We start from the raw sequence: 13,342 nt of genomic DNA on the forward strand, positions 1-13,342 counted from the left end.
CTGGAAAGGAGTAGGCCATTAGATATGGATCCACGTGGGCTCCACCATTAATGTGTGCAGTACAAATGCATAACCAACATGGGTGGTGGACCACTATATTTTTGGGGAGCTCATATGTAAAGCTCTGGAACATGTAAGGCAGCCTGTGCCTTTGCATTTTGGAATCAAATAGTTTTGATATGAAATCACTAGATGGTTGCTGTCTCCGTTTCCAGATGGATGGGCTTTGTTGTTTACACGCAAGCACACTCCCCCCCCCCACTCCTTCAGGCTACAACGGAAGCCACGTGACAGTCTTGTGTCAAAATTGCGTTTTATTTAAAATTATACCAACAAGAATCCAACCCTTTACCGTCTGAGTTGACTGAGCATCTTAAATAAAAAAGTGCATAGAAAATAAACAGGTTTAGAAATTTGTACAAATATTTACATCCTCCTGGGTTTGATGTTTTTTTTTTGTTTTGTTTTTTAACTTTAAAACAGAAAGCCTTAGCAGGAAAGGAAAGAGAATCACAAAAGTTAGAAGTACAAAATTAAAGAAAAAGTTGTTCTCACCCCACAAGGGAGAGGGAAAGAAAATCAGGTCTATGAAGCAGATGGGCACAGATAAGGGACCGGGGGGACTACCCTTCCCACACTTGCCCCATATCTCTGCTTGCCATAATTTCAAGCCACAGACAGGTCCACTGCCAAGAGCATCCCCTCTTCCCAGACAAAACGGGCATCACTGATGCTCCTGGGAGATGAGCCATCTCCGTGCCTCAGGGTACTAAGGGGATGAGTCAGTCCTGTAGCAACCCACTTGGAAAGCTACAGAGAGGTGGTTAAACTCCCTGCATGCCTCTTGGTGTCCCCCCTCACTGACGCCAGGCTGGGAGAAAGGTAGAGAGCTGAGGAATCAGGTCACGGGTCAAAAAAAAATGCCTTTCAGTTGAGAAAACGGCGGCAGCGCTTGGCCCCGCAGTTGCAAGGGAGCTTGCTGCCAGCGTCCTCAATGGGGAATTTGTAGTCGTAGGTGAGCTCTTCGCCCCGGAAGATGCGTCGCAGGGCAAAGATGACGATGTGCTTCTGGCCCTCCACGTGGATGACCCGCGAGTAGCAGTTGGGCTCGCAGGAGTGGTTGATGAAGCGGGCGGCGTTGCCGTGCATCGTGGCGTCCACCACGTCGAAGTCGTCGATGCGGAACATGTAGCAGCCTATGCCCTGCCGGGATGAAAAAAAGAGAGCTCAGATTAGTGAGACGATTTGGGGAGCCCAGCTCCTCCCTCCTCCACTGGTCCTGTTAAAAATAATTGTTGTTGTTGTTTATACCAGGCATAGGCAAACTCGGCCCTCCAGATGTTTTGGGACTACAACTCCCATCATCCCTTTTTTTAAAATAAAATTTTTTATTGGTTTTTCAGTTTTTATAAACACAAACAATACACAACACAAACAAACAAGCACACAAACAAACATGTATAGTTTCATATCCTTTTTTCTTAAACCTTACTTCACCTACTTCCCCATACCTCCCCTTTCTACATCCCAATTTCCAAATTTGTTTCAGCAAATCCTAGCCCTTGGTTTTATCAAATTTTCCCCTTATTCTTTTCTTTTACTTAATCTTTTACAGCTGTAATTCCTTTTTTTTCTAAAACCTCAACATTTTAGCATTCATTAATTTTACAATATTTCTTAAGATAAATTTTGAATTTCTTCCAATCTTCATCCGCCGTCTCTTTCCCCTGGTCGCGGATTCTGCCGGTCATTTCCGCCAGTCCCATATAGTCTATCACCTTCACCTGCCATTCTTCCAGAGTGGGTAGATCTTGAGTCTTCCAATGCTTTGCGATGAGTACTCTTGCTGCTGTGGTAGCGTACATAAAAAAAGTTCTGTCTTTCTTTGGCACCAATTGGCCAACTCCCATCATCCCTGGCCACTGGTCCTGTTAGCTAGGGATGATGGGAGTTGTAGTCCCAAAACAACTGGAGGGCCGAGTTTGCCTATGCCTGATTTATACCCTGTCCTCAACTCAATCATGGGCTCCCCTGTCCCTTGACCATCAGCTCAGTAGAGCATGCGGCTCTCAATCTTAGGGTCGTGGGTTCGAGCCCCATGTTGGGCAAAAGATTCCTGGATTGCAGGGGATTGGACCAGAAGACCCTCGAGGTCCCTTCCAACTCTACAATTCTCTTGATTCAGTACCTTGCTGTCATAGTACTTTTCGCGCTTGTCTGTCAGCACCGAGCGGATCACAATGCCAGAGTACTCGATCACCATCTCGCCTGCATCGATATTCCGCTTGCAGAACAGGCCCCGGCCGTGGATGGCTGACCTGGAGTGGGGAGAAAGGTACACATCAGCATTAAGAGAGTTAGCAAGGCAGGCCAAAGATGGGCCAGCCACTGGGTACTCTCTTTTTCAGGCTCATCCTGGAGGCGAGCGTGGAGCAGGGCTGCTTCTCTGCACAAAGTGGCCTCTTTAGGAAGGATTCAAGCAAGCAGCAGCAGCAGCTGCCCTTGTTACCTGTACACGCCCACAGCTTCCTTGGAGGTTTTCTTCAGATGCCGAAAACGCATGGCCATGGGCAGCTCCAGGCTGGTGGCTCGCCTAAGGAAGAAGCAGAGGCCAGACTAGACTTAGAAGCTTATGCCAAAAGAGCTGCCTTTGCAGTAAAAATGGATTCAAGATGGACAGATTCCCAGCAAGAATCACAAGGATGAAAATCAGAAGTTTAGGGTGCAGCACAACAGTTTAAAAAGTGATGGAGAAGGAAACTTGAGTGGCGGCAGCAGCAGTAGCAGATCATGGCACAAACTGTGGGAATGGACAGTAAAGTTTCCCTTCTGGGGGGAGGAATTCCTGAAACGTAGGAAACTGTCTTATGCATCTTATTTAGCTCAATATTGCTCACACTGATTGGCAGCAGCTCTCCAGGATTTCAGAAAAGGGTCTCTTCCCGCCCTAGCTGGAGATGCCTTGAGATTGAACTGGGGACCTGCATGCAAAACCGATGCTCTATCACTGAGCTATGGCCCTAGCCAGGATATTCTCTGCAGGGAGCAGAAGTGGTATGTGAGCTCTCTCTTTTTTGGGTCAATGCTAATTTGGGCTATTTGCTGTGCTCTCTGGTGCACAGAAGAGGACTGGGCTCACTGGGCTTCCTTGGCAGCAAAAAAGCTGGAGCTGGAAAGCAGGTAATCACCTTTATTACATAAACCTGGCTAGAAGGCCGAAAGACAACTGACTACAAGCAAGCAATGCATTTTAATCAAGTAGAAATGAGATCTGGGCAAGGAAACATGGGCCCCTACTTCTAAGTGCTTTGGAGAAAAACAATCCTCTTGGAAATTTTACAACTCATAAGCTTCACAGGCTGAAGATGAGAAGCATCTGTTTTTAAAAGCTTCCCTGGCAGTACACGCAGCATGGGCATTATCTAATCAGATTCATATTACCAAATGCTGAGTTTTCACAGCCTACCATATGAAGGGACAAAGTCAAGATTGACCAGCTTCAGGACAGCAGAAGACAGGCATCTTCTTACCTGGTGGACTTGAGCTGCACTTCATCCTCCTCTTCGTCATAAGGGCCTCCCTCAGGAAGCACACGATGTTGCGATGCCAGGAAGTTGAACATATCAAAAGTGCATTTCCTGCAAAAGAAGTGGAAGGTTGCCCATCTCAGAAGGCCTCTGGATTCCCTGCTCTTCTCTCTTTTAAACACTGTCTGTAACACTATCTGCATTTCCACCTACTCAAGAAAGAACTCCTTTTGCTGCAAGGATTGCAATTTAGGAATAAGGGATGAATCAGTGACTAGTTTCTGGACTACAAATCCCATCAGCTGCAAATGACCAGGGATGATGGGAACTGTAAGGGATGGCCTGGGCAGCCAAATTCTGCCCCAACTGGTGCTCAATTATAGGTCATTCCTGTTTTGTGCAGATATTATTACTATTATTATTATTTATTACTATTATTATTGTTATTATTTATTACTATTATTATTATTATTTGTCTGCATTTAAATTGTATGCATTTTGTATGCACTTTTGCAGTCGTTTCAGTGTGTAAAAATGCACAAAAATTCACATTTTATCTAAAAGAATACAAAATAAATATGTTGATTACTTTTTTATTATTTATTCAATTTGTATACCGCCCTATACCCATCGATCTCAGGGCAGTTCACAACAAATTATACAAATTAATGCATCTGTATCAATCTTTTCAATGCATTCATCTGTAAAATATGCATTTCGAACTCTTCTTTTACGTAAAATATATATGATTGCACACACCCTTTGCACACTGCCAACTGCCCTGTGCAAAATTCAGAGAGGTGTTTGATCCAACTGGCATACTGTAAACCGCCCTGTGATCCACGGATGAAGGGCGATAGAGAAATTTGCAGTCCACTCCTCCTCCCCAGAGAGAAAGCAAGGCCATTCCTCACCTGACGTAGACTTCTGCTCGGGCGCAGCCATGGGGGTTGAGCGGAAGCTCCTCCTCCTCGCCTTCATGCTGGTGGTACCGGAACTTGTATTTGTGGCAGGCCTTGGCACCATACAGCTGTTCCACCAGAAAGATGACGGCATCGTGGTGCATCCCCAACAGCCGCACCCCGTTCATCCCTGCCAGAAAAGTCAATAATACCTAAGATTCAGCACCCAGTCACCCTTTCAATACAAGAGAACCAGTCCTATCCCAAAGCCTCTGAACAGAGCCCCAGAAACTTCCTCCCCAATGCAAATTTTGCTTTCTTGGTGTGCTTTTCCTGCTTCTGCTTTTCTACATCATCTGCTCTCTTATTTATTTGGAACATACAACCTCTGTACTGCTCCTATGCTTATAGTCTTCCCTCTTTTGGAGCAGCTATTCTGGGCAGTTTTCTGCTCCCAGAGATTGTTCCCCTTTCTATTGTCTCTGGGCCTTGAACTGAAAAAGCCAAAAGACTGGTAGGCTAGCCTGGCAGCTGCAAAGTAATTTCCAACCAGAACAGAACAACCTATGAACCAAGTAAGAGTCCTGCCAGATCTGGCCTAAGGCCCTCTAGTCCAACATCCACAGCAGCCAGCCAGATGCCCATCGGAAGCCTTCAAAGAGGACCTTATTACCTGCAAAGGAGAGGTGCTTGAGCCGGGCATTGGTGCGGGCCTCCTGAATCTTCTCAATCACCGCTTTCCAGGCACCTAAACATGGAGAAAGCAACCGTGATTTACTCTGTAAGAGGCAGGCATCTGACCCAAAGCAAAATAATTATCAGAAGGGTATCACTGGGTAAAGGAGGTCCAAGGTGTTGCTGTTCCCCAGAGTCTCTTGTGGCTTCCCTGAGCAACGCATAACACAATTCCTGCTTGTACCCGGGATAAAAACAATCCCCCAGTTGTCTGTGGAGTGTGTCCCTCTTTCCAGCAGCATCAGCAGCACAACTACAACCAGCCAGCTGAGAGGTCCAAAGGAACGTTACCACCGATGTGATTCTCTCCTCCTCACCATCTATGCTGTCAGCCTGCACATTGAAGCCGTCCTCGCTGGTGATCTCGAAGCACAGGTGGGGCTGCGTTTTGCGGGGCATCTCATTCTCTTTGTCCTCCTGCTTCAGATTGTCCTCGTCTGAGCTGGAGAGATCCCCTGGGAGGGGAGAAAAAGGGGGGGAAGAGCAGGAGGCCCAGGCGTATTAGCTCTGCTGTTGTCGAGTCATCATCTGTGGGAAAGGGCTTAATTCACAGGAAGGAATAGACTTACAGCAGGGTTAAAATAAAAACCCAAGCTCACAAAGCAGAGACCTATCAGGTCCAGGATTCACTTTCTGAACTCTGGTATGCAGGCTGGAACACTGCAGTCCGTATCCTTAGTCACATTTAAGAGTAGCCCCATTGAAATTAATGTACATGACTAGACAGATCCGTTCATTGTGAAGGGTCTACATTGAGCAGCGCTTGGGTACAACCCACTTTCTGTATAGAAACTGATTTCCAGCATTCATATTCCGTGCCTTTGTTACAGTCTCCCAGAGCAGCTTACAAAAAGCAACTGTATATATAACACCATTTATTTTATTTTTACTTATTGCACAAATTTATATACTGCTTAACATAAAATGCACCAGAGCCACGTACCACATAACAAATATAAAATTGAGAATAAATAAATATGGCGCAGACAGCTAGGGAGGGATTTCACACCAGAGAAAGCTGGTGTGAATAAAATCTGGTGTGCAATGTAGGGATTAGAGATGCACATCTCTAAAAGGAACTTGAAAGGGGTAGCTGCCCACACCATTAAAAACAAATGAACAAGAGATACATAGCTGTTTAATGCTTTATTATATTTCTATCCTGTCTCTTCCTTCAAGTTCGTCCCACCCTCAGTCTCCACAACTACCTTGTGAGGTAGGTTAGGGTGAGAGAGAATGACTTGCAGCAAGTTACAGGGGTGAGTGAGGATTTGAACTCAAGTCTCCCTGGTCTTCTCCAACACACTCAACCGCCACACCACCCTGGCTCTTAGTACCATGTGCACAGCGATTTGCCCGATACAGCAAATGTGGACATTTAATCCCTGGTTCTGTGTGCCAGCCCACAGCCTCCCAGCTCAGTACCGACCACCCTTATTTCGAAGGTAGAGCGGGGCAGGCAAGAGATCCCAGTACCTGCATATCTATGCCAGACTGGCTCCAGCAGAGCCTCTTGGTTTGGTTCCGGCGTTCCAGGATGGGAATGTAATGCTGCGAAGGAGGGCGAATGGTCCATCGGAGACCTGAAAGAAAGAAGGGCTGTTTTAAAAACCCTGCGGCAGGCAAGGAACAGGATCCCGCAGCCTCCAACCTCACACTCACAGCTCACTCTCGCCGACAGCGCCTGCCTCCTCTTTGAGCGCATCCAGGTCAAGGACGCCCCTGGCTGTGGGGGTCTTCATCCGCACCCTTCCCAAGCTGCAGGGGAAGAAGTCCTTGTGAACACAGGCACAAACAAAACACACAGCTTGGGGGCTACCCAGAAGAATCCAGAGAAGCCATGCTTGGCCTGAAGTACAAACCCACAAAGGACCACCCCTTCTCCTTAGCCCTCCCATGCTTAAGAGTGTGGAGATCACATGCTCGCACTTACCCTGAGCCCGCTGTGCTGCCAGAAATGCAGTTATTCACCAAGTGATCTGGTGTGACGGTGGGCAACACGGGCAGCGGCTCCTCTTCGTTGGCGCCGTCCACCTTGGCCTTCTTGACAGGCATGCTTCCAACGAAGGTGGAGACCCTCTTGACCCGGATGGCCGGCCGGGGGCCCGGCAAGGACACCAAGCCGGGGATACTGAGCACGCCGGAATTCACAGCCACCGGCTGAAGCAGACACGTCTGTGGGATCCCCAGCGAGGGCGTCACCAGAGCTGGAGTGCCCAGTGCCAGCTGGCCCCCGCCAACGGCCTGAGGGGCGGCGCCCACGACGTTCATCATGGGCACCATGCTGAGCACCGGGCCCCGGATGGTCCACGTGGGCAAAGGGCTGGAAGTGAGGCCCAGGGGCGCTCGCAATATGACTGTGCCAAGGTTGGGCACGGGCGCAGGAGGTGGCGGCGCTGGGCTTGGCACGGCCTTGCAGCCAGAGGCCTGCTCCCCGTCCGGGGTGCTGAAGGCGCCTTCCTCCCCCTGCACTTTCATGCACACTTGTCCCAGCTTGTTCACGAGGATGATTCTGGAGCCGGGCAGCTGCCCCTCGGGTCCCAGCAGCTTGACCTCAGGGGTGCCTGGCACCTGGGCACAACCCAGGGTCGGGGCCAGGTCTGGAGCGGGGCTGGGGTGGGCTGCCTCGGTGCCGTTGAGGCTGGCAGAGGTAGGGGGTGCTGGTGGCGGCGAGGCCGCCTGGTTGAGGCAGGAGGAGAGCGGCGCCTTGCTCTCCGGCGTGTCCATATTTTTCAGGACGAAGTCCACGATATCCGAGGGCAGATCCTCCGGCGCAGGAGCAGGGCCAGCCAGCTCCCGTTCGACTCTCGGCTCCGCTTGCTTGCCCTTGGCCGGAGGGTGGCCCCCTGCCCCGTCTGCCTCGCTGTCGGTCCCGTCATCGATGCCGTCGAGCTGGTGGATGTGGGGCAGAGGGAGGTCCAGTGGGTAGGGCGGCAGGGGCGGCTCCCGGGTTACCACCGTGCGGGGGAAGCGGAAGTAGCGGCTGGCCTCCCCTTCCTCCTCGCTCTCGCCGTCGCCCAGGCCGTCCAGCTGGGGCAGCTCCAGGCTGGGCGAGGGGCAGGCTCGCGGCACGCCCAGCTCCTCCTCCTGGAAAGGCTCGTCCAGGAGGCTGTCGTCAAACTCCAGGTCGGAGACGTTGAGCTCGAAAGCCAGCTCTGGCGGGACGGGCGGGGGCGAGGGAGGGGGTGAGGTAGGTAGGGGGCGCTGCCCGTCAGAGGTAGAAGTATGCCTGAAGCCGCTCCCCGCCAGGGGGTTGTCCGGGAGAGGCGGCATGGCCCTGAGAGAGGTGCTGGGGGGACTAGTCCTGTTGCTAGCAGCGGCCTGCGGCGGGAGGGGGGAGCGGTGGGCATGGGGGACGCTGCTGGGAGACAGGGGGCTGAGGCGCTGCGTGCGGCGTGGAGGGGGGAAGTCGGGGTCGCCCACCGTCAAGATGTGGTGGGACATGGATGATGCGCTCCCTGTGGTGGAGGGAACAGGAAGAGCATGTCAACAGGGGGTGGGAAGCAAAACAGGCAGATGCACAAATGCACTAGCCGCACAGGGAACAACTCGCCTCCCTCCCCCATGTGATAACTTGCAACTTTTGAGGAACCTAGTAGACAGCGGCTTCCTATGTTTGGAGTCAGAGCACTGTGTCTGTCTAGCTCAGTATTGGGATGGTCTGAATGCCACCTTCCAGGCCTCTCTCTCTGGCTCTGGGAACACTTCTCAGGCAACACATGGATGGCCATTTGTCATGGATGCAGGGGGTTGGACTTGATGACCCTCGGGGTCCCCTTTCAATCTACAATTCTATCACTGGCCCCATTCCACACCCAGAGTGCTTTTGCCCAGCTGGAATGCGCCCTTAGACTCTGGTAAGGCCTCTGGATAGAAAGAGGTGTTTGTGTATGTAGAAACCGGCCTACTGAACAAAGGCAAAATTGCTCTGCCCATTTTTGCCTCTGCCCGCCCCCCGGTTGTGTGGTTTTTGGAAAGTTGCCCAGAAAGGAATGCAGCCATTGCAGTTCCTCACCCCTGGTCTACGCTGACTGGCCAGGGCTTCCCAGGGTTTACCTCAAACACCCTCTCTATCAGCCAGCCACTCAGACAAAACAATATCACAACCCACATGCAAAGGACGGCAGCGGAGCACAGGCATGTCAGAACCTCTCCCCATCTCTGAAGCACCAATGGGCTCATGCCCCATGCCCCATACTCCCTGCACTCGCTATGCTCCTCTCCTGCTTCTCCTGTTCCACTAGCCTTGTTTCAAAGCAAGAATTGGCCTTGGCGTATCCAGCTGCTGGCCTCCGTTTCAGACCCTCTTGCCTCTGCGCTGCCTACTCTGCCTACGTGGCCTTGAAGCTACTCACCAGGAGAAGGCAGCGGGCGGGATGACACCCCACTTATGGGTCGTCGAGTAGGGGAGTAGTTGGGCACTTTGATGCGAGCTCCAGTGAGAGACCTGTGTTTGGAGGCCGCAGACTCCGGGGGTGGCAGAGGCCCTGGGTTCTGCGCGGGGGAGTGGCGCTCCAGCGGCGGCAGTGGAGGGGGCACATCCTGAAGGTGCTCATTCCCAAGTTTAGGATCTGAAAACAAGAAAAGGCACATGACAAGAGACCAAGCATGGCAATGGCAGCGCCCAGAAGCCGGCAACCCTTACTGTGGGCTTTGTTCTGAGAAAAGACAGCACAGAACCAAGAAAACTGCCTTATTCCAGAACAGATTATTTGCCCATGTGGTCTACATGGGCTGAAGACTTGTACTCTTCTATACATTTGCTTTTATTTTTCTCTCCCAGCCCCCCCTCCCCATTTATGGGAGTTGGAGTCCAAAAACTTTGAAGGGCGACAGGCCCCAACCCAAACCTTGGTTCTCAAACAGAATGCGTTCCAAGAGTCCGTTCGACTCCCGGAACCGTTCAAAGGTGGCTTCCGAAAATCATTTGAAAACTGGAACAATCACTTCTGGTTTTCGATTGTTCGGGAGCCGAAATGTATGAGTTCCAAGGAGTTCAGCAACCAAGGTAAAACTGTATTCTGGTTTTGAGCAGAAAGGATAGGGATGCGGGTGGCGCTGTGGGTTAAACCACAGAGCCTAGGACTTGCTGATCAGAAGGTCAGCGGTTCGAATCCCCGCAATGGGGTGAGCTCCCATTGCTCTTTCCCAGATCCTGCCAACCTAGTAGTTCGAAAGCACGCCAAAGTGCAAGTAGACAAATAGGTACCGCTCCAGCGGGAACGTAAACGGCATTTCCGTGCGCTGCTCTGGTTCGCCAGAAGCGGCTTAGTCATGCTGGCCACATGACTCGGAAGCTGTACGCCTTGGCCAATAAAGCGAGATGAGCGCCACAACCCCAGTCGGTCACGACTGGACCTAATGGTCAGGGGTCCCTTTACCTTTACTTGCCCCAGAGAAGTAGCTTAACCACTAAACTGGCTTAAAGGATTTGACTTTTAACCTCTTTGTCAGGTAAAGCTGGATGCAGAGCGTCCCCCCACAACATGCAAGTGGGCAGGAAAACGTATCACCACCCAGACTTCCTACTGCAGATGGAGAGGATGACGGTATCCAAAAGCCAGCCCAGCTGCACATCCCAGATCCCCTTACCTGCAGGGGCAGCTGGGCTGTGCACTATCGTGTGGTTCTCCTCCTGCACTCCCGAGGCATCAGGCTCCTCTTGACTCAGCTTCGGCCGGTACTCCAGGACGCGACACTTGTACCAGCACTGCTTGCGGGCGTCCACCGTGCTCCAATAAATACGGGAACACCTGGGGGGTGGAAGGAATACAAAGGCAGTCCCATCAGAATCGCCTTCTGGCTGCCATGGGGCTGCTTGCTCAAAGCAGTGGCGCAGGATTGCTGGGAGGAAAGCAAGGTGTCTAACAGTAAGTGGAACCAATGACTGGCAGAGTCAACTAAGTTTTGCACCCGCCCCTACTTAGTTGTAACGCCGAGGCAAAGGTGCAAGAAGCAAGACAGCTAGAGCCACCCTTTGGAATGGTTGCAAGTAAGACCACAGGTGGGCTAGGAGACCTCAAGGTGAAGGTTGGTGAGGCAGTGCCCCATTTGCCCCAATGGACCAGCCCCCATTGCAAACAAGTGGCCTCCTATCCTTGGTGGCAAATGCCTAGCGGTTAGGGGATTGGAATTAAGGATGGGGAACCTGTGGCCCTCCAGAAGTTATTGAACTACAATACCCATCATCCTTGACTACTGGTCACGCTGGCTGGGGATGATAGGAGTTGGAGCCTGACCTCACAGATGAGGCCACAGGTTCTCCATCCTTCGGATAGGGTCTTTAGATGGTTCACCATGGGTGGAGCAGATTATCCATAAACAGATAAAAAGCCCTGCTCCAAGGTTTTGCAAAACCGATTTGTGAATGTTTGTTGGCACATTCCAACAGATACTTCAGCCTTCCCCAACCTGGTGGGTTCCAGATGTTTCAGATGGCATATCCCTCCAGCTGTGCTGGTCAGGGACTGATGGGAGTTGGTCCAAAACATCCGGCGCCCACCAGGTTGGGGAAGAGAGAGAGCCATTCACACAACTTCAGAGAAGAAGAAAAAGAACTTCTCTCGCCTCTGCATCCCTGACCAGCAGAGAGGAAGCAAGCATCAGAGATTTTCACGTGACGTTTGATTTGCTTTTGCCAGATGAAAGCCAAGTGGGCAGTTCCAGAAAGCAAACGTTTAAAGAGCCAGTGGGAAGAAAAGGCACACAACCAGGAAAACATTTTCAGAGGCTGTGTAAAGAGTAGCTATCTTTGTGCATCACAGACCATAATTGCAGGGCACTGGCATACCGAGAATGGCTGTCAACCTTCCTATGAACACCTGGAAGCAGACATGTTGGCACCCAGGCCTCAGGTAGAGACATGCCTTGCCCTTTTAAAGAAAGGGAAAAGGATACCTGCTGAAAAACAAGTTTCCCAGGCTGTGTGTGCTACTGCAGAGGATCGCTAGGATCTTTTGTCCTTTTTCAAAGGCAGGGAAACTCTTCCCAAGTCTGGCAAAACCCTGCAGAATTAAATGGGAGACACTTCCATGGCTCTTGCTAGACAGAACACAGCAAGAAGCAAACGAGAGAAGACTGTGGAGAGGGCAAAGGAGAAAGGCGGCTTTCTGGTTCTGGTTGTTATGGAGCTTTTAAAGAATCTACATGGCAGCTGGTCAAATCAAGGCGCATCCTTCTGCACAGCTGCAAGAGTGGATTCTGACTGCTGGGGAATCTGTTGAGTGCCAATGTGGTATGATGACTAGGGTTTGGGGTCTAGGACCTTGCCAACCAGAGTGCAAATCCCCACTAGGCCCTGAAGCTCACTGGGTGTCTCCAACCCCCAACTCTAATCTACTTCAGAGAGTTGTCGTGAGGATAACAAGGAGAACTATGTCCTCCAACTTGAGCTCTCTGGAGAAAATGTTGTAACAGCAAATTTAAAAGATGTTAGCTATTTAGAAGCTTGCTGGGTAGGGACCTGAAAGCCAGCCTTCACCAGCTCCCAGCATCTGGCTGGGAGTTGTGGTTAGAAACATCTGGAGGGCACCAGGTCGGCAAAGGCTGCTGTGACCCATGTAGCCACACTATGCTACAAATCTCATATGTCGTTACAGGTGACTACACAGTATCTGATTGGCCGCTGTGAGATGCAGAGCATCCTGAACTGCATCCTACACAGCCCTCATTCACACTAAAAGGGGGAAACAGAGATCGGTTACAAGCATTTTCCAATTGGTAAAATTAAAAAAATGGGAGGGAAGGAAAAGAGTGGTTGCAAATACCGTATTTTTCGCTCCATTGGACGCACCGGACCATAGGACGCACCGGACCATAGGAGAGGGAGAACAGGGAATTTTTTTTTTTGTTCTCCCCCTCTAAAACAAGGTGCGTTCAAGGTACATTCACCAGAGCTTGTGGGGCTGGCGGTGGAGGGAAGCGCTGCTTTCCCCCACCGCCAGCCTCAAAGATCCCTGAAGCCTTTGGAGCGCAGCGCCCCGCTGCCCTGCAGAGGTTTGCGCGCAGCCATCCCCAAGCTAGAGCAGTGAGACGGAGCCCTCCCTCTCGCTGTTCTGGCTTGGGAACAGCCTTGCTAGCTTCTGCAGGACAGCGGGGTGAAGGCACCCCGCTGCCCTGCACAGGTTTGAGCGCAGCCGTCCCCAAGCTAGAGCAGCGAGACGGAGCGCTCCGCAGTGC

General features: G+C 51.2%; 1 protein-coding gene across 2 annotated transcripts in view; it reads right to left on the bottom strand.

Moving 5' to 3' along the window:
* Positions 1–296: 296 nt before the first annotated feature.
* Positions 297–13,342, bottom strand: part of KMT2B (lysine methyltransferase 2B) — a 64,247-nt gene continuing 51,201 nt past the window's right edge. For both annotated transcript variants that reach the window (XM_082231446.1, XM_082231447.1), the window contains exons 26-37: positions 10,757–10,917; positions 9,520–9,735; positions 7,098–8,622; positions 6,827–6,922; positions 6,641–6,747; positions 5,482–5,619; positions 5,103–5,177; positions 4,442–4,619; positions 3,531–3,638; positions 2,510–2,593; positions 2,189–2,318; positions 297–1,203 (exon numbers count right to left, since the gene is read on the bottom strand). In XM_082231446.1, coding sequence (XP_082087572.1) covers positions 928–1,203; positions 2,189–2,318; positions 2,510–2,593; positions 3,531–3,638; positions 4,442–4,619; positions 5,103–5,177; positions 5,482–5,619; positions 6,641–6,747; positions 6,827–6,922; positions 7,098–8,622; positions 9,520–9,735; positions 10,757–10,917 — 3,094 coding nt within the window. In that variant the 3' untranslated portion in view covers positions 297–927. The remainder of the gene's footprint in view (positions 1,204–2,188; positions 2,319–2,509; positions 2,594–3,530; positions 3,639–4,441; positions 4,620–5,102; positions 5,178–5,481; positions 5,620–6,640; positions 6,748–6,826; positions 6,923–7,097; positions 8,623–9,519; positions 9,736–10,756; positions 10,918–13,342) is intronic.

Source organism: Podarcis vaucheri (assembly GCF_965113315.1).
Source record: "Podarcis vaucheri genome assembly, chromosome: 7".
NCBI classification, from domain to species: Eukaryota; Metazoa; Chordata; class Lepidosauria; order Squamata; family Lacertidae; genus Podarcis; species Podarcis vaucheri.